The 20,141-nt window shown below is 40.1% G+C and overlaps 1 protein-coding gene and 1 pseudogene across 1 annotated transcript in view; one reads left to right on the forward strand and one right to left on the reverse strand.

Annotated features, from left to right (window-relative positions):
* Window positions 1-17,613, reverse strand: part of PABIR3 (PABIR family member 3) — a 57,327-nt gene extending 39,714 nt beyond the window's left edge. Inside the window, exons 1-2 of the mRNA XM_089904069.1 lie at window positions 16,935-17,613; window positions 10,857-10,935 (exon numbers count right to left, since the gene is read on the reverse strand). Of these exons, the coding sequence (XP_089760195.1) occupies window positions 10,857-10,935; window positions 16,935-17,044 (189 nt within the window). The 5' untranslated portion in view covers window positions 17,045-17,613. The remainder of the gene's footprint in view (window positions 1-10,856; window positions 10,936-16,934) is intronic.
* LOC111164561 (annexin A2-like) lies at window positions 1,283-2,978 on the forward strand (annotated as a pseudogene).
* Window positions 17,614-20,141: the final 2,528 nt, after the last annotated feature.

Genomic DNA, 20,141 nt, shown 5'->3' on the forward strand with positions numbered 1-20,141 from the left:
TATTTAATGAGCACCTACTATATGCTAAAGCACTGTGCTAGGCCCTGAGGATCCAAAGACAAATAAGACATTTTCCTGTCCTTGAGAAATTCAAAGTCCAGGTAGGGAAAACTAGGCCACAGGTAAGTGCCAGAACAAGTTAGGATTTGTAGGAATTCAAAGGACAGAGAATATGATTCTGCCCGGGGTCTTCGAGACGGCATCACAGAAGAGGGCAGGAATTCATTAGATAGAAAAGAGGAGGGAGGCTATTTCAGGGAGTGGGGAAGAGATGCTCAGGCAGAGAGCCATGTTTGGGGAACAGAGAGGTTCAGGGTGACTGAAACTTGGCACGTGATAGTGCACAGCAAGAAGCAAACTTGGGGGAAATTTGGCTGAAACCAGGTTGTTGTTTTTGTACTTTAGCCTTTGAGCCTAATAGGAAACCTAAAGCATAGGGCCCTCTGAGGTCTTAAACCTCAAAGGTATTTTAGACAAGAAGATCATATCTATTTTAGAAAGGCAACCCTAGCAGCATATGCAAAACAAATTGAGGGTGGAGGGAAGAGGTACTAGAAGCAGGGTCACGGGCCAGGTAAAAGATGACAAGGGTTTGACCGAAAAAGGGAGGGATGAAGACAAGGAGGCAGATTGGAGAAATGATAAGAAAGTAGAAAGAGCTAAAGGTTGGCCTGAGGGTTCTAGCTGAAACTATAGATGGGTGGTGGTCAAGAAAGGCAGTGAGAGGAGCGTGTTGGCCAAATAAATATTCTTATGAAGCAGACAGTCTGAATTTTTATTACGTTTTAAAATTTATCATATGACTTTTAAAGGAGATATTACCTCGCCAATTATATTTTTCTGAAGAAAGTGTTGAAATCAGTTTTTTTTTCTAATCATTTGCTAGAAGATGGAGGAAACAGCCAAGGTTCAATGACATTGACACATCATCAACCAAAGTTCACAGCTCATATTAGAGTTCACTCTTGGTGTTATACATCCTATGGGTTTGGACAAATGTATAATAACACAAATCCATTGTTACAGTATCATACTGAGCAGTTTCCCTGCCCTTAAAATCCTCTGTGCTCCACCTATTCATCCTGATCTTTAATTTTTTCAGCAGAAATTGACTCACTTTCTTTCTCATTATAAAGCAATCAATACATGCTCAGTATAAAACATAATTAATGGGGGAAAAAAGCATCATCCACTCTCCAGAGATGACCATAGTAAATATTTCAGTGTTTATTTTTCCAGATACTATTTTGCAGTTTGAGTTTTTGGGTTTTTTGATAACACATTCCAGCTCCACATCTGGGGCCACTTGCAGCTCTCAGCTCCTGGTCCAGCTTCTATCAGAATGTCTACTGTTCACAGAATTCTGTGCAAGTTTGACACTATCCACCTGACCACTGACCACTATCCACCCCCAAATGTAGACAGGTCAGTCAAAGCATACACCAACTGGGATGCTGAGCGGGACGCTATGAACATTGAAACGGCCATCAAGACTAAAGGTGTGGATGAGGTCACCATCGTCAACATTTTGACCAACTGTAGCAATGAACAGAGACAGAATATTACTTTTGCCTATCAGAGAAGGACCAAAAAGGAACTCGCATCAGCACTGAAGTCAGACTTGTCCAGCCACCTGGAGAAGGTTATTTGGGGCCTTCTGAAAACACCCACTCAGTACGAGGATTCCAAGTTGAAAGCCTCCTCCATGAAGGGGCTGGTGACAGATGAAGACCCTCTCATTGAAATCACCTGCTCAGGGACCAACCAGGGGCTGCAGGAAATTAACAGTCTACAAGGAAATGTACAAGATTGATCTGGAGAAGGACATTGTTTCTTTTTAAAAATATTTATTTATTATTTTTGGCTGCGTCAGGCCTTAGTTGCGGCATGCAGGATCTTTCATTGCAGCGAGCAGGCTTCTCTCTACTTGTGGCACATGGGCTCTCTAAGTTGAGGTGCGTGGGCTCAGTTGCCCCGTGGCATGTGGGACCTTCATTCCCTGACCAGGGATCGAACCCATGTCCCCTGCATTGGAAGGTGGATTTTTAACCACTGGACTACCAGGAAGTCCCAGGACGTTGCTTCTGACACATCTGATGACTTCTGCAAGCCGATAGTTGCCCTCGCAAAGGGTAGAAGAGCAGAGGATGGATCTGTCCTTGACTATGAACTGACTGGCCCAACATACTTGAGATCTCTATAATGCTGGAATGAAGAGCAAAGGAACTGATGTTTCCAAGTGGATCAGCATCATGACAGAGAAGTGTGTGTCACCTCCAGAAAGTATTTGAAAGGTACAACAGCAATAGCCCTTATGATCAAGAAGGAGGGCAAAGGAGACCGGCAAAATGTTTTCCTGAACCTGGTCAAGTGTATTCAGAACAAGAAGTCCCTGTATTTTGCTGACTGACTGTACAACTCCATGAAGGGCAAGTGGACTCACAATACGGTCCTGATTCGAATCATGGTCTCCTGCAGTGAAGGAAGGGGACACATTGAAAATTAGGTCTGAATTCAAGAGAAAGTATGGCGGGCACTGCCACATCCAGGAGGACAGCAAGGGTAACCACTAGTAAGCGTCGCTGTGCCTGGGTGGTGGGGGTGATGCCTGAGATGGCACAAGTGTCCAGAAGTGGGGCTCCTATGATTCCAGGTGACAGTTCTAGAAACTCAGTTTGCAATTAGCAGCCCCCTTGTACCCATCCCTCACCTTGCCTAAGCATTGCCTGACTTTCCCAGCAAGTTTCTCCTTTTAGCCAAAGAAATGAACATTCCAAGGAGTTGGAAGTGAAATCTATGATGTGAAACACTTTGCCTCTCTTGTACTGTATGGTAAACAGATGAATAAATTGAATTTTTACTTTAGAAACAAAACAAACTCAAAATCCATTCCAAGTATCTTTCCATGTTAAAATTCACCTGCAACATCATTTTTAAAGGCTGAAAATTATACCATATAGAAGTACCATAATAATAAGAAGCACCTATTTACGTGCCAGACGTGTCTTATCTCACTCAATTCTCCCAACAACCCCATGACAGAATGGCACAATGGGAAATTTACACCAAAGATACCAGTGAGGTTTATTGACATCTCAGGAAACTAGTTCTATTTTAATACCTTGCTTCATGTAGAAAAATTGACATTATTATTGTCCCCATTTTAAAGATTAGAAAACTGATGGCCAGAGAAATTAAGCAACTTGCTCGGTCATACAGCTGATAATTGCTAGAACTGGGACTCAAACACAGATAAGGAAGGCTCATTCATTAAATCTGTTCCCTGTTGCTGGACATTCATACTGTTGCCACATTTTTTGCTTGCTTTTTATAAATAATGCTATGATAACCTTTAAACTAATCTTTGCACACATCCTTAGTGAATTCTTTAGGATAAATTCATAGAGTTGGAATTTCTGGGTCACAAGGCTGTTGATACGCATTGCTGACCTGCCCTACAGAAAGCTTATACAAATTCACTTTCCAGCAGTGTATGAAAATATTGATTTCCTTGTACTTCTCCAACATTAGATATTATTGCTAATTAAAAAAAATGTATGCCCATTCTTAAGGCATACTGTAAAAAATAATCTATTTTCCAAAGCAAGTAGAAAATATTGTGATTTATCCACAGTTTTGGATATTCTCCCCCAATGTGCCCGTCTATTAGCATTGATCATTGAGAAGTTGTGCGGCAACATGCACCAAATCTGAAAAATTTAGGTTTACCTTTAAAAAGTTCAAATACATTGGGTTGGCCAAAAAGTTCGTTCGGATTTTAGGACAACGTTATAGAAAAACCCGAACGAACTTTTTGGCCAATCCAATATATATCCACACACATATCTTTGAACAAGCAGAATTTTAACAAGTTTAATTCATACTACTGATGCTCATATCATCCTCATTCAAATGCCCAGAAAGTTCACAATATAGAATGTGCAACACTAAGGTTTATAAGATTTATAATCTAATTGAAAAGACATGTTAACCTGAACTTAAATATATACATACACCCTACATATAGAAAAATATGGTACTTTAGCTGTTTTATAAATGACTGTTATTTTTTCAAAAGCCAAAAGAAGAGAATTGTATGGTGTGGCAAACTGTTCTAAACTAATTATGAAAGACTTCCTGGAAGAGATTATTTTTAATTGATATCTAAGAGATGGGAAGGAACCAGTTTAGTTTCAGGCAACAGCTCAGAATTTCCTACTGGAAAACTTTATCCAGGAAATCCTGAGAAGATTGCCTGACTGAAGTTGATGACATCTGCAAGGATATAGTGTGAAATGTCTGGGGAAGGTAGGATTTGAACTTGAGCTATAGAAGTATAAGCCACAGTAAAGCTTTTAAACTGGACAAAATATGGATCATTTATGGGACTTGGTTGGTTCTTTTAGTAATAACGTAGAAAATTAATTGTAGAAAAGGCATCTGGAAGAGAATTCTCCCAAAGATTAAGTACTGTACGTGGTATATGCAAGGGAATGACCTCAGATAATTTTTCTACATGAAACAAGGTATTAAAATAGAACTAGTTTCCTGAGATGTCAATAAACCTCACTGGTATCTTTGGTGTAAATTTCCCATTGTGCCATTCTCTCACACTTTAGGGTAAAAAGTCCTTGGGAGGAAGCAACAGTACCAGCATCAAGGAATGATGTCACAGGGCAGGGAGGGTAGGAGTGGGAGTGGGGGGTTGGGAGGGTGCTGGGTGAAGCTGATTCCCAAGTGTTATCTCTAGTGAAGGAATTAAGATAGGAGGAAAGGTCGTGCTTAGTTCCATTTAAGAGAGACCACAGAAAACTAATATTGTAAAGACATTAAATTTTTTAAAAATAATGTTTAACTTTCCTAGGTTTGCTATTTTTAACCCATTTCCTACTGTAGTTACTAGAGATAAAGCACTTAGAAAATTCTGAACAAGGGTTGTATGCTATGTTTAGGAATGTCTCTCCCGAGTTCCCAAAATGATTTAAGGTGGCTTACGAAGATACTGAACATGAATTGAATGTAGGCTAGAAGGACAGAAAATAATGCAGGGCAAGGAATGTATTACATACTCACTACTGGGTGGGCCATAGATTGGATTTAGAGTTCATAGCTGCCAATGTGTAAAGCAAAACCTAATCAGGTAAATATTGGTAGCCATAAAATTAAAACGGACAAATTGCTCAAGTAAAGTACAACCGTTTCTGACAGGAAGATGAGATACTTTTCCTGGGGAAAAGACAAGGCTGCACCAAGTTTAACAGAGGTTCCAGGAAGAGAATTCCAAGCAGAAGAGTGGGGAAACAGGCATGCCAACCTCGGAGGTCTTAGGGGATACAGCAAAGGGGTAATTCAGGGGGAAGGCATAGTCTCCATAGCCAGAAGAGGGCCTCAGGTTTCTGCTCATCAGAAGTGGGGTGGGGTGATTTCCTGATAGTGGTGAAGAAAACATTTGAGCTTAATTAAGAAAATAATTGTGAGATAGCAGATTTTTACAAGGTTTGTAAATACACATCTCTATTTTTGTGTTAAATGGCACCCGTGATTCTTCAATGCCCTCTATCACCGCATTTTTTTCTAAAACACTGTTCTACCTACATTTTAATACATTAAAAGCAGCCTCAGTTAAAATTTTTTTAACTGTGGTAAAATATACATAAACATCAAATTTACCATCTTAACCATTTTTAAGTGTACAGTTCAGTAGTGTTAAATAAGTACATTCATATTGTTATGTAACCAATGAAAAGAATCCTTTTCATCTTGCAGAACTGAAACTCTATACCCATTAAACCAACACCGCCACCACCATTCCACTTTCTGTCTCTGGGAATTTGAATACTCTAGATTTCTGCAGTACCAATTTTAAGCACAGTCTAATATGGGATAGGATCCTTAAACTTATGGTTAATGATATCATTCAATAACACTTTTCAAGTACAGTCGACCCTTGAACAACATGGGTTTGAACTGCACGAGTCCACTTACACCTGGATTTTTTTCAATAAATATACAGTTGGCCATTTGTATCTGAGGGTTCCCATCCATGGGTTAAAACAACCACAGATTGCAAATTTAATACACAATCTGTGGCTGGTTGAATCTGAGGATTCAAACCCTTGGATATGGAGGGTGGGCTATGGGACTGGAGCATACTCGGATTTTGGTATCATCCGCGGGTCCTAGAACCAATCCCCCGCCAATACCAGGGGACGACTGGATTTTCAAAACAATATTTTTTCAACAGGGATGTTTCTATTTTGCAATGTGGTATATCCGCTAGAAATGAAAACACCTCTATTGTTGATGCTTTGTGAAAAACATTCAAATAGTATAGAAATGCATAAGGTGGAAGTAAAATTCTTCCTATAATTCCATGCTCCAGAGATAACTACTAATAATAGATTGATACATATCCTTCTCGACATCTGTAAACATATAGAAGATCATGCTATACATGTGATTCTGAACCCTGAGTCTAATTACTAGGTACAAAGGTTAGTGAGGCTGCTCAGGATGGTAGAGTGGAAAGAAGGAAGGAACCTGGGTCTCTGATGACATCCCTGAGCCACTGAATTAACCAACCCTGGAATCTCCTTTCATAAGACTTCTTGTTGTTTGAGATAATAAATGTCCCTTATTGTTTAAGTCACTTCTAACTGAATTTTGTTACTGCTGCCCCAAACATTCTACTTACTATGTCATTTTCCTAGATAACTCAGCCTATCTATACTTAAGGCAACTATGTACCTCCATATGTCTTATAATTATAATGAGGTGATACTTGGAACAAAATAAAAGCATATGCATAATGCTGTTACAGCAAGCTAAACCAATAAGCCTTGAAATTCCCATCATCAAATAAGTTAAAATGACTTCAGTTCTGCCAAACCCAATCCATTGTACAAGATGGTTTATTTTAAATATGCATGATATTAAGCTGAACCTTACGGGAATTAAGAGCCTAGAAATCCTAAGGAAAATTATGCATTTAAAAAAATGTCAGGTACATAGTTTCTCTACATACGTACTATTACTAGCAGAAACACATTTATTGAGCATTTAGTATGTACCAGTGCTGTGCTGAGTGCTTTACACCAATTAATATAATCACAACAAACTTATGAGGCAGATACTATTACATTCCCATTTTACAGATGAGGAAATTAAGGCATAGAAAGGTTTATCTGCCCCCCCCAAATAATCAAGCTCATATGTATGGTGCCATTTATAGGTCCTTTACTCTCAGTCATTATTTAACCCAATCCAGTCTGGCTTCTCATCCTACCCTTTTCTCCACTGAATTTTCAAGTTCATGAATAAGCTCCATTTTGGTAACTCAGAAGGACACCTTTCAGTCTTTATCATGTTTCACCACTTAACATGATACTCTCTTCTGAGTCTCCTCCCACCTCTCTGACCATTCCATCGTAGTCTTCTTTTGTGGGGTCTCTTCTGAGACTGATTTTTAAATCTGGTGATTTTTAAAGCTTTTTCCTATAGCCTCTTCTCTTCTCCTTTTATACTCTCTCCATAGGTCATTTCATTCATTCCCATAGCTTTAAATAATAATCTATTGATGAGTCCTAAATGTATCTCTAGCCCAGATCTCTATCCTGAGCTTCAAACTAGTATACATAACATCTCCACTTAAAGATCTGAGAACCTCAAACTTAACATGTCCAAAACTAATCTCATCTTCCCTTCTAAATCCACGCTTCTTCCAATGTTCCCTTCTTCTGTGGTACCACTATCCCATCAGTTGCCCAAGCCAGAGAGCTAGTAGTCATCTTTGCCTCCACTGTTTCCCCCTCTCCATCGAATCTATCACCAATTGATTCTACCTTTCAAGTATCTCACGTATCTGCCACCGTTCTCCATGCCCACCGCCATCACATTAGTCCAAGTTACTATCAGCTGTTTGCCAGGGTTACTGCAGTTGCCTATCTGAGCTTCTTGTATCTACTTTTGTCCTCTTCCAATCTATCAATATTTTCCCCCTCTGCAGCCAGGGTAATCTTTTAAAAATACAAATTTGGGACTTCCCTGGTGGCACAGTTGTTAAGAATCTGCCTGCCAATGCAGGGGACACGGGTTCGAGCCCTGGTCCAGGAAGATCCCACATGCCGCGGAGCAGCTAAGCCCACGTGCCACAAATACTGAGCCCGCGTGCCACAACTACTGAAGCCTGTGCGTCTAGAGCCCGTGCTCTGCAACAAGAGAAGCCACCACAACGAGAAGCCTGCGCACCACAATGAAGAGTAGCCCCCGCTCGCCACAACTAGAGAAAGCCCATGCGAAGCAACGAAGACCCAACACAGCCAAAAATAAATAAGTTAATTAATTAATTAATTTAAAAAACAAAAATGCAAATTTGATCAGGTCAATCACAGACTTAGAATTCTTTAACGGCTTTCCACTGACCTTAGGATAAAGGGCAGAATCTTTTTTTTTTTTTTTTGGCCACACTGTGTGGCTTGTGGGATCTTAGTTTCCTGACCAGGGATTGAACCCGGGGCCCCGGCAGTGAAAGTGCCGAGTCCTAACTATTGGACCACCAGGGAATTCCCAAAGTGCAAAATCTTTAAAATGACTTGGAGAGCCCCACAAGATTTTGCACTAGTTTATATCTCCAACCTCACTTCTTACCACTTCATCTTCCACTCTAGCTAGAATGTACTTCTTTCAAATTCTCTACACACTCTGTTCTCTACACACCACACTCTAGGCCTTCTAACATGCCATTTTTTTAACCTGGAATATTGTCTGTTCCTGTAACCAATATCCCAAACTAGCGAACACCTACACAGCAGTAAGATCTCAACTAGTATGTCATTTCCTCTCTAAATCCCTCAAACTAGGTTAGATCTCCCTGGCAAGTAGATCAGGGCTTAATACATAGTAGGTTCCTAAAAATATTTGTTGACTTGGCTGAGTAGAAAAGAAGACTGTATAGGTATGGAGGGCTTTTTATTTTTAACATCTTTATTGGAGTATAATTGCTTTACAATGGTGTGTTAGTTTCTGCTTTATAACAAAGTGAATCAGTTATACATATACATACGTTCCCATATCTCTTCCCTCTTGCATCTCCCTCCCTCCCACCCTCCCTATCCCACCCCTCTAGGTGGTCACAAAGCACTGAGCTGATCTGGTATAGAGGGCTTTGATAGACAAGCAAGTGCTCAGTAAATGTTGAATGAAGGAGTAAATGAGCGGGTGGGTAGAGAAAGAAAGATTTGTTTAATGAACAGTTCTATTTTTTTCCCAATATACTATTAGTACATTTGTGGGAATAATATTGAATATCATCTTATAAAGATGAAAATGTCCAGTTTTAAGATTAGGAGGCAATATTTTAAAATAGGTTCCAAGCTATAACATTTCATTAAAATATGTTCTATAGCTTCCATCATATTAAATCATATAAGAGAAATCTATGAATAACTGTATATCAACAATTTTCTCAGATAATCTAGACAAAATGGACAAATTTCTAAAAACACACAAATTACCAAACTAACTCAAGAGGAACTATAAAATCTCAAAAGACCTGTAAACAAGTAAAGAGATAGAATCTGTTTCCACAACCTCCCAATAAAGAAAAGTCTAGGGCCAGATGGCTTCACTGGTGAATTCTACCAAACATTTAAAGAATCAACACCAATCCTAATAAAACTCTGCCAAAAATATAAGAGGAGGAACATTTCCTAACACATTCTATGAGATCAGCATTACCCTGGTACCAGAGCCAGCAAAGATACTACAAGAAAAGAAAACTACGGCCCAATATCCCTTATGAATACAGGTGGGAAAATCCTCAACAAAATAATAACAAACCAAATCTAATAGTACATTAAAAGGATTATACACCAAGACCAAGTGGGGTCTATCCCAGGAATTCAAAGGTGGTTCAACATAAGAAAATCAAAGTAGTAATTCATATTAACAGAATAGAGAGGAAAAAACAAATGATCATCTCAATAGATGCAGAAAAAGCATTTGAAACAATTCAACACCCTTTCATGATAAAAATACTCAGCAAGCAGGAGTGGAAAGGAATTTCCCTAACATGATGAAGTGCATTTACCCAAACCTATAGCTAATATCATACTCAATGATGAAAGACTGAAAGCTTTCCACTTATGATCAGGAACAAGACAAGGATGTGTGCTTTTTGAAACAAGAGAGAGGTGGTGGTTGGACAACATCGTGAATGCACCAAATGCCCCTGAATTGTATACTTTAAAATAGTTAACTATGTGTTATATGAATTTCACCTCAATAAAATGATTCATAGAGTGAATCATTTATTCACTTTGGCTTACTGATGTACAAGCATATTTCCTATGTTTACAGGATAATTTGTAGATGAGTTCTAATTTAGAGATTGCATTATAACACCATGAAAAACAAACTATATTTTCATTTCAAGATAAATGCGAGATAAAGTCCAACTATAAGCCTGAAAACTACCCTTAGGAGAGCCTGCAAGTTTTCCTCTCAAAATTAGAATGTTCTTTTAAAAATTGAAAGCCAGATGGTTTTATATATAAAAGCAAATCTCAATGTTAATCCATGTGGGATTTAAAAGTTAATTCTGCTGCAGCTGCAGCAGCTGTACCAATCATAACTGCAGCCAATGTGTTTATTTTTCCTTCAGTAATGTTTAGAGCAATGTTTCTCAAAGTGGGAACTTGTTAGAGATGCAAATTCTCAGGCCCTGCCTGAGACCTCCTGAATCAGAAACTCTGGGGTTGAGGGCCAGTAGTCTGTTCTAACAAGTTTTCCAGGTGCACACTCAAGTTTGAGAACCACTGACTAAGACCAATAGTGCAAGTCTATAAGCATTTTCTTACCAGACAGTGCTGTGCCATACACGATGTACTGTTTCTTCGAGTTCTTAATGTGTCAGATTGGAACACCTGTGTATTACCCCTAAGAAGAAAAGGAAAACATTTGTCATTTAAAATCCATTACAAACATTTTTTAAAGAAATAAGATTTCAAATCCTTAAACAACAATGCCATTGATGTAAATGGCTTCTTTGTGGAGACAGCTGTGCAGATGTAGGAAGTAGAACACACACACACACACACACACACACACACACACACACACACACAAAGTCTTGGTTGGCTGAACCTAAACAACTGTCCATGTAAGGTAAGGAATTCTCAAGCATGCCACGTTACCTCTAATCATGCTACCAAGAATAAATATAATTTATTGTGGCCTTGGAGAGACATCATTTTCTGTGTAAACTTGTAACCAATTTAAATTTATGACCGAAGCTATTATGTGCTAGTACCAACTCCCTATCGACTCCCAAACTTTCACATGAATGAGAGGGATAGCCAGTAGCAGGGGTCGACAGAACTGAGATTTTCAGATATGTTTCATTTGGCCTACTCAGCGTTAAAAATGTTTTTGAATTAGTTGTGCACACTTGGAACAACTCTGGAGATTTCACATAAAGAATCCAGATTCCAGATTTCTGGAATCTACTGAAAATTTGCAAGATTTTGCCACACTGGGCCACATTCCCCCACGGCAACAACGTACTGAAGCTGAGCAGCTGCTGCATGCTGAAGATGGTCCTTGTTTGCCCAGCTTTGAAGGTGCTCACCTGGCGGGCCTCAGCCTGATTTGAGGTTGGGACCCTGAAGAAGTCCTCTTTTCCTTTTTATGTTTTGTTTTTGTTATAACTTAAAAAAAATATTTTATATTGGACTATAGTTGATTTACAATGTTGCGTTAGTTTCAGGTGTACAACAAAGTGATTCAGTTATACATATGTGTGTGTGTATATATATATATTCTTTTTCAAATTCTTTTCCCATTTAGGTTATTACAGACTATTGAGCAGAGTTCCCTGTGCTTTACAGTAGTAGGTCCTTGTTGGTTACCTATTTTAAATATAGTCGTGTGTTGTTATAACGTTTTATTTGGAAACTGTTTAAGACAAGAAATTGCAAAAAGAATATAGAGAGTTCTCATGTACCTTTCATCCAGGTTTCCCCAGTGATAATAAGAAAACATCTTTAACATGTTCTTTTCTGCCACCTATATCCAATCAGGTGCCAGGTCTTTTAGGTTTTACCTCTGTGATCTCTCACGTCCATCTTATTCTTTCCAGGCTCCTTGCCAAAAAACAATTCAAAGCATTTTTACTTTTCCACTGACTCTGCAATAGTCTAATTGGTCGGCTCACCTCTGTTCTTTCCCTACTGCAATCAGCTTGCTCTCCTGCTCACAACTTTCAATGACTCTCTTCATCGCCTGCTGAATTCAGTTACATTCTTTCCTATAACTTTCAAAGCCTTCCACAATTTAGCTCCACAGACTTTTGGATTTCATAGACTGGGAAAATTTCAAAACAAAATCTTGGCACAAACATACAGTTGCTACCATTTTCTCTTGCCAAGTAAGGTCATTCTTTAAAAATCTCACCAACTATCAACACCATCATTTCATTTATAAAAGGATATTTTGTTATTTAAAAAAAGCAGGGCTATTATTAAAAATAATAATAATAAAGCAAGACTAACAATCTGAGTAAAATACAGTCCTGCCCAGGAAAGTATGCTGTAACTTTTTAAAATCATGGATTGGTAAAATGTCCCCTAGGATCAGCACTGGTCAGCAGATGAACATTTGGGAGCCAGAGATCCAGACAGAGTTGACCAGCATTCTGGAATACACCTATGCTTTCCTACTTCCAAGCCTGTTCCGTGTCGTTGGAATGCTATCCAGCTATCTGGCCCCCTTTCTTCCCGTCTGCATCCTGTCAATCTGTTAGGGCCCATCTTAAATGCCACCTGTCCAAGAATCTTTCCTGTATCCCTCACCAATTCTGCTGTCACTTCTCACTCCCTTCTCTTAATTACCCTAGCACTTTCTTTCCCTAAGCACATGTCATTCTACCATACGTTGAAGTCTTTTGAGTATTTATTTTCCCTATTAAAAGCTTATTGAGAGGTTCCCTGGTGGCACAGTGGTTAAGAATCCGCCTGCCGATGCAGAGGACACGGGTTCGAGCCCTGGTCCGGAGAGATCCCACATACTGCAGAGCAACTAAACCCGCGAGCCACAACTACTGAGCCCACGTGCCACAACTACTGAAGCCCACACACCTAGAGCCTGTGCTCCGCAACAAGAGAAGCCACCGCAATGAGAAGCCCGCACACCGCAACGAAGAGTAGCCCCCGCTCGCCACAACTAGAGAAAGCCTGCACACAGCAACGAAGACCCAACACAGCCAAAAATAAATACATTAAAAAAAAATCTTATTGAGCCTAGATATACATCTTTGCAGAATAGTAACTTGCATATAACAGGCAGTAACTCAATATTTTTTGAGAGGATATATGTACAGGTCTAATTTTTACTTCCTTTCCCAGTCATTTTCCCCTATGAGAACAGGAATATATTTTAGCAGTCACTGCTAGGAAGTTGGAGGGAAACTAATGGGTTACATATTTCCACGGTCTTGTGTGTATGTGGGTAATTCTTTTTTTAAAAAATTTTTATTGGGGTATAGTTGATTTACACTGTTGTGTTAGTTTCACATGTACAGCAAAGTGTATCAGTTATACATATACATATACCCACTCTTTAGATTCTTTTCCCTTATAGGCCATTACAGAGTATTGAGTAGAGTTCCCTGTGCTACACAGTACGTCCTTATTAGTTATCTATTTTATATATAGTGGTGTGTATATGTCAACCCCAATCTTCCAATTTATCTCTCCCCCTGCCCGGGCTAATTCTTAAGGCTGACAATTATATTCTCCCCTAAACTTTCATCTGCCAATTTTATTTAATAAGACTATAACTGAAAAAAAATCATTGAGGCAGCATATATTTCAACTGATATGAGTCACTCAACATGAATTCATAAAATCCTAGGTGATATCTAGAATTAAGCGCTACTTACAATTTGGAAAAAGTGAAAGTTATATAACTAGATAATGTTTAAGTGATCAGTAAGCAGTAATATAACTAGATAATGTTTAAATGATCAGTAAGCAGCTCTGTCTAAACTACAGTATATTTATGCCAGTTATATTCCCAAAGCAATCACTCTTCATGGCCACTATTCTTCTTCCAGGTTTGCACAAGTTTAATAAACCCAATAGTTGGCAAACTTTTTCTGTAAAGGGCCGGACAGTAAATGTTTTGGGCTTGGTGGGCCATACAATCTTCGTTGCAACTACTCAACTCTGCCAGTGTAGTGGGAAAGTGGCCCAAGGACAATAAGTAAACAAATGGGTGTGGCTGTGTTCCAATAAAACTTTATTTGCAAAACCAATCAGCAGGCTCAATTTGGCCCCCAGGCAGTAGTTTACCTTTCAAACAAAACTGAGGCAGTAAAAGTTTAAATGCAGGGTCAGGCTAGCAGTATTTAAAGGGGGAAGGCACTGGCAGAAATCCACGAATTTAATGTCTAATTCTAATAAGGGCCAGAGAAGTAGAAGAAAAAAAATACTACCTTTAAATAAAGTCACTGACACCGGTATCGAAGTCAGCCAACTAGAGGGGCTAAAGAGTATAAAGAACCAAGAGGTTTAAAACTTTTGACATTGGTATTTTTATTAATACAAGATGAACACAAAACTATGCAGGAACTTCTTAAAAAATAGTGATACTTGTGGGCTTCCCTGGTGGCGCAGTGTTTGAGAGTCCGCCTGCCAATGCAGGGGACACGGGTTCGTGCCCCGGTCTGGGAAGATCCCACGTGCCGTGGAGCGGCTGGGCCCGTGAGCCATGGCCGCTAGGCCTGCGCGTCCGGAGCCTGTGCTCCGCAACGGGAGAGGCCACAACAGTGAGAGGCCCGTGTACAGAAAAAAAAAAAAAAAAAAGTGATATTTGTAGTAAAGAGTTGACATTTAAAGAACAAATTCTGCAAATGCTGCTGCAAGAGAGACTGAAAGTCTTTATATACAGGAAACATCAAGCAAAACTGGAAAATTGCTTGAAACAAGTGCAACAATATTTAGTGAGCTGTGATAGAAGCCAGGCAATGAGTATTAGAGGCCCACCTTAAGGAAAGTGGAAAAGTGAGCAGTGGACATATGCAACTGCAAAGAACTGGGGGGAAATGAATTCAACTAAGGCTCTGTGTAATTCTACTCTAAATTTTTTCTTGTTGATTACATGACCTCGGGCATGTGATATACCATTCCTGTGCTACTTCTTATAGACAGACAAGAGTCCCTGGACTTGGTCTGCTTTGTGGGTTAACTCCTACTAGATAAATATGCAACTGCCCCTAACCTTTCTGTACAAAATTCACTTCCTGCATCAGGATCTTAAGCCATGGAATTCAACACTGTAACCACGCTCTAAGATGATAAAAGCAAAAATTTCACATCCTTTGCAGAACAAAGCAAAGTATGAAGGGATAACTGGGATCACTCTTTGCTTCCAGGACTTTGAGGATCGGGAAAAGGGGCCTGGTCACCCACCTCCCCCCGCCCCAGCACTTAATATATTAAACAGGATCCACACGTTCCTTCAAATATATATCCTCTGTCATCTACGTATTCGCAAATTGTTCTTCATTTCATAAAGCCTTTCAATAAAATGAACATTCTCCTCAAGTGTTTTCTTCTACTAGCAGAGTGTGTCCATAACAGCTCATTTATTCACACAACAGGATTTAGAGTAGAATCCTGAATTTATAGAATATTCTTGTTCTCAGTACAACATGCAGAGCTGCCTCCACCCTTTATTTTTCTATCTGCCTGTTTAAAAAGGTAATGTATTATTTTCTGGTCACTTAGTTTGCTTTTCATTTTGTTACAGCATATTCTCCCTTAACTCAAATAACCAGAAAGCTGCATCTGTTTAGTTAATCAACTTAGATATTGATTAGTAGTGGACAAAGCACTAGCCTAGGAGTTTGGAGACACAGCTTCCTAGTACTGGCTCTACTACTGACTGACATTTTGGAGATTCATGGGCCTGTTTCCCCATACATTAAACAAGGAAGATAGATCTGGTCTCTTGAGTTCCCTTGTAACGGTGAATGCATTTTTCAGACATTTTTACAATACTGAGAAAACCTTATGATACTGGGATGTGAGATCCAAGATCTCACTTTAAAATTCTATTTTAAGAAATAATAAGCTTAAGTCATGCCAGATCTTTGGATATGTGCAGGAAATACAGTTAACCATCAGTTAGTTAAATCTTTTAAATCTTTTTTCATCAGCAGAGCTCTAAAGAGCCTTTTAGACATTTCCTCCCCCAACTCCTCCTCGAAAATCCCCACACCATTTAAAAAGCACAAATATACTGCATATCAGTCTATGTGCTGTATGTATACCTGTGCTTTATACATACGAGAAAAAATTTTTCACCCACCAAGAACTAACTAGGGGCAATATTGGCCATTGAGAATGCAAAATTTAGGAGATCAATTTTCGGTGATACCTAAACTTTTTGTTCAAATAAAAGCTAGGTGTAAAAAAGGCCCAAGCTTATTTGCTTGACAACTAGTTCCATTCCAACTGTGCTGAAGGTGAAGGTCAGAAGTGACAAAGCAGCGGAGAGAATGACAAAAATTAGTCATTACAGAAGATCTGGAGGCGAGGGTGGGGAGTGCACAGTTTCTTCAAGAGTGGGTAAGAGATGGGGTGAAGCTAGAAAAAGTCGTGCTCCAAACCAAATGGTTGCTGCTTTTCGGTCGCGATGAACTGTCAGAAGAGGACGTTCAGGTTCCTGTGTGAGCTCGCCCTCCGGTCAGCCCGCCCCACCTCCCCCCGCCCCCAGACTGAGGGTGGGATCTTCCGGACACCAGGAACACCGGAGATACCCGCAGAACCTCGATGAATAAAGGGGTGGGAATGCTATTGGAAGTCACTTTTTTGCAGCTCTTGCCACCCTCCACCGCCCGCGCTTGCCTCCTCCAGTATCTCAGTCCTGCTCACCCAAGCCCACTGATCAAAGGGACGCTGTTGGATCTTCTCAGAGTGTTGTCTTCTGTGGTGGTTGAACTCGGCAGCACCTCCAAGCCTAGTTCCATTTTCTCCTGTGCCATGTCCGTGCCGAAGCTTAGTTTGGAGCTCTCAAGGTTTTCTGGCTCCCGTTCATATAAGCACAAGTCAAAGTGAGGAGCTGATGTAGGGAGAGAGGAAAAAGGGGGGAAAGAGAAGAAAGGAGGAAGCTCTTAGACGAGTGCGTGCTCACTTTTGCAGCCCTACCATCCCCAACACCGGTGGGCACAAAGTGGGGCAGGACTGGCTCCGACCCGCCTAACTCCCAAGCTCGGGGCACCAACACTGAGATCCTCCACCTCCAAGCCTGTAATGAAAATGAGGAATTTATCTTAATCCGTGAATCCTTCTCCTTTATTTCTCTCAGCCAAGGCAACCCGGGGTAAGCCTCTCCGGCCAAAACAAAAACTACAACCTGCAGCCCTGGATAATCATTTGGGCACCGCCCCTCCGCGCATGCGTTCTGGGTCCGGCCCGCTGACGCCTGTTTACCACGCAAGCAATGAGCATTATCGCAGGCGCCTGGGTCATTCTTGCTGGGGGCGCACAGGCAGTGAGGGAGCCTCCTTTCCCCACAAAACCCGGTTCTCCCTTCGCTCTCCCTAGTGCAGACTCACCTTGTTTGTTCTTCCGCTCCTGTGTTAACCCTGGCGTGGTTTCGTTAACCATTATTTAGGAAAGAAAGAATGGAATAAGGTGTATGGGAGCGCCATCCTTTCTGCCCTAAGTCTAATACCCTGTTTTCTCCGTTTTGGTTAGCCCAGTGTCCCCTTATGACTGAGGCCAACAAGCTTGTTATCTCCCAGGACGAATTTTTCCATCCTGTTACGACACCCTACACCTTTGCAATTAAAAAAACACTGAAGCCTGGGGGTGTGGGCGGGGACACTTTTACGTGCTTAGAGACCACCCACTCCCAGAGGGTCCTGGTAAGGCTCTAACACAATTGAACCAATCGCACAAACAATCATTGTTTTCCGTGTGTGTGTGTTTTACCATAATCATACAGTATATTTTTACAATGAATAAAACCTAGCTGCTCGAAGCTATTCATCTAAGAAAAAAATTGGGGTTAAAGCAGGGAGGCTTATTTTCTTAAAGCAAATATCTCAGAATTTAGTATACATCCCAGTGTTTCCATTTAACAATGCTATCATGGCTCGAAACATTCTAAGAACTGCTCTTTTAGAATTTTTCACCACCAGTTAATGAGCCACACTGAGTAGTGAAATCTTAACTCCATGCTAATAATTTTGAAAAACCACACATTTTAGGAACCATATAGAGAACTGGGAGAGAAGGCAAGTGAAACGAGTGAAATGGGAGTTATTAAAATAGTTATAATGTGGTATAGCACTTTACAGTTTTAAAAAAATGTTTTCACATATCTCAATTGGTTCAATCATTAACCTTGCTCAGCTAATCAGTGGTGAATTTAAAATAATGGGATTATCTTGAGACAGTTGATGACAAGCTCATGTATAACATGAAGTATCATAATCATTCTTCATTCATTCTGAGAATAGACTAAGAAAAGTGTAGTTATATTGGGCAGAATTAGGTTACCTAAACCCCAGACACGAGGACGATTTGGAGTCTCCATTCCTGATATAAGACAGGTTAACAATAGCTACCATTTGGGGGGCACTTATTATGTGCCAGGTACTGTCCTAAGCACTTGAAATATGTGATCGCATTTAATGCTTACAGTAACTCTGTGAGTTAGGCGCCATCACAATGCCCATTTTTCAAAGGAGGAAACCGAAGCCGGGAGGGGTTACTCAAATTACAACTACTAAGTGGCAAAGCCAAGATTCCTCTGCCCTTCTATTTCAGTGAAAAGACAGACCAGGCGCCTCTGGATATTTCTCTGGATACTATTTTTGTACCCATAGGTACTCGACAAATACTTATTAGATTATTTTATGAATAAATACAGGTTTAAATAACCTGTCCTTCACAGCTATCCTGTAAAGTAGGTAAATCATTTCTATTTTACAGTTGATAAAATTCCAGAGAGATTAATGGCACATAACTAGGTAGCAGTAGAATCTGGGCTGGTACCAAGATTCCTGAAAGCCACTGCTGAAGTTCCCAGGGTAAGCTGGAAAGTTTATGAAAGATGGCAGCTAAAGCTTAGTAAAGTCAGGGTGACTGCAGAAGGCAATGGTTAAATACAGAACAGAGGGTCAAAACCAAACTGTTTGAATAAGAGATAAATATGGAGTACATCAGAGAACAGGTAGCTCTTACCTCCACTCTACTGCTTATTTTACTTTTCAAAGAGTTTATTACTATTCTTGGCAGATAATAAGGTTTAATGGATATATTCTGAATGAATAGACCAATCAAATCTCATCATGTCTAAACATTACTGATATCTAAACACAGAGCTTGTGTTTCTAACCCAGCTGGCAGGAAAATATAGGCAATTTAAAGGAAACTATCTAAAAGTGGTTTAAAAACTCTATTATGGTCAGAACACATAAATATTGAGGGTTAAAATGACGATTAGGCTTGGCAAGTTTTAATATGGTACAACTGAGTTGAAGAAGCAGGTAAAACTATTTTTGCAAAAGATGGATTTTTAAAATTTTAAATTTCCTGTTTATTAAGTTTCCTGTATTTTCTAGGTATGTATGATTAACACAACACAGAGGCCATCTCTCTCCCAGGGTCATTCAAGTGGTGAGGATTAAATGAGTTAATATTTCTAAAGCTCTCAGAATACTGCCTAGCACACAGTAACTGCTACGCAGGTGTTCAATAAAATAAGTAATTCCAGGGCTTCTCTGGTGGTGCAGTGGTTGGGAGTCTGCCTGCCGATGCAGGGAACGCGGGTTCGTGCCCCGGTCCGGGAGGATCCCGCATGCCGCGGAGCGGCTGGGCCCGTGAGCCATGGCCGCTGGGCCTGCACGTCCGGAGCCTGTGCTCCGCAATGGGAGAGGCCGCAGAGGTGAGAGGGACGCGTGCCGCAAAAAAAAAAAAAAAAGTAATTCCAGGTTTCACACAAGAATTCTGGTTCTGCTACTTGCTCGTCAGGGCTTTACCTAATATCATTGAAGCGAAAGGTGCTTGTATAATGGAGACGAGTGTTTCTCACTAACTATATGAACTCTCACTAGATTTTCTTTATTTTTA

Source organism: Delphinapterus leucas, chromosome X (genome assembly GCF_059928025.1).
Source record: "Delphinapterus leucas isolate spDelLeu-1000000601 "Yukka" chromosome X, BTC_Dleu_Yukka2, whole genome shotgun sequence".
Taxonomy (NCBI): Eukaryota; Metazoa; Chordata; class Mammalia; order Artiodactyla; family Monodontidae; genus Delphinapterus; species Delphinapterus leucas.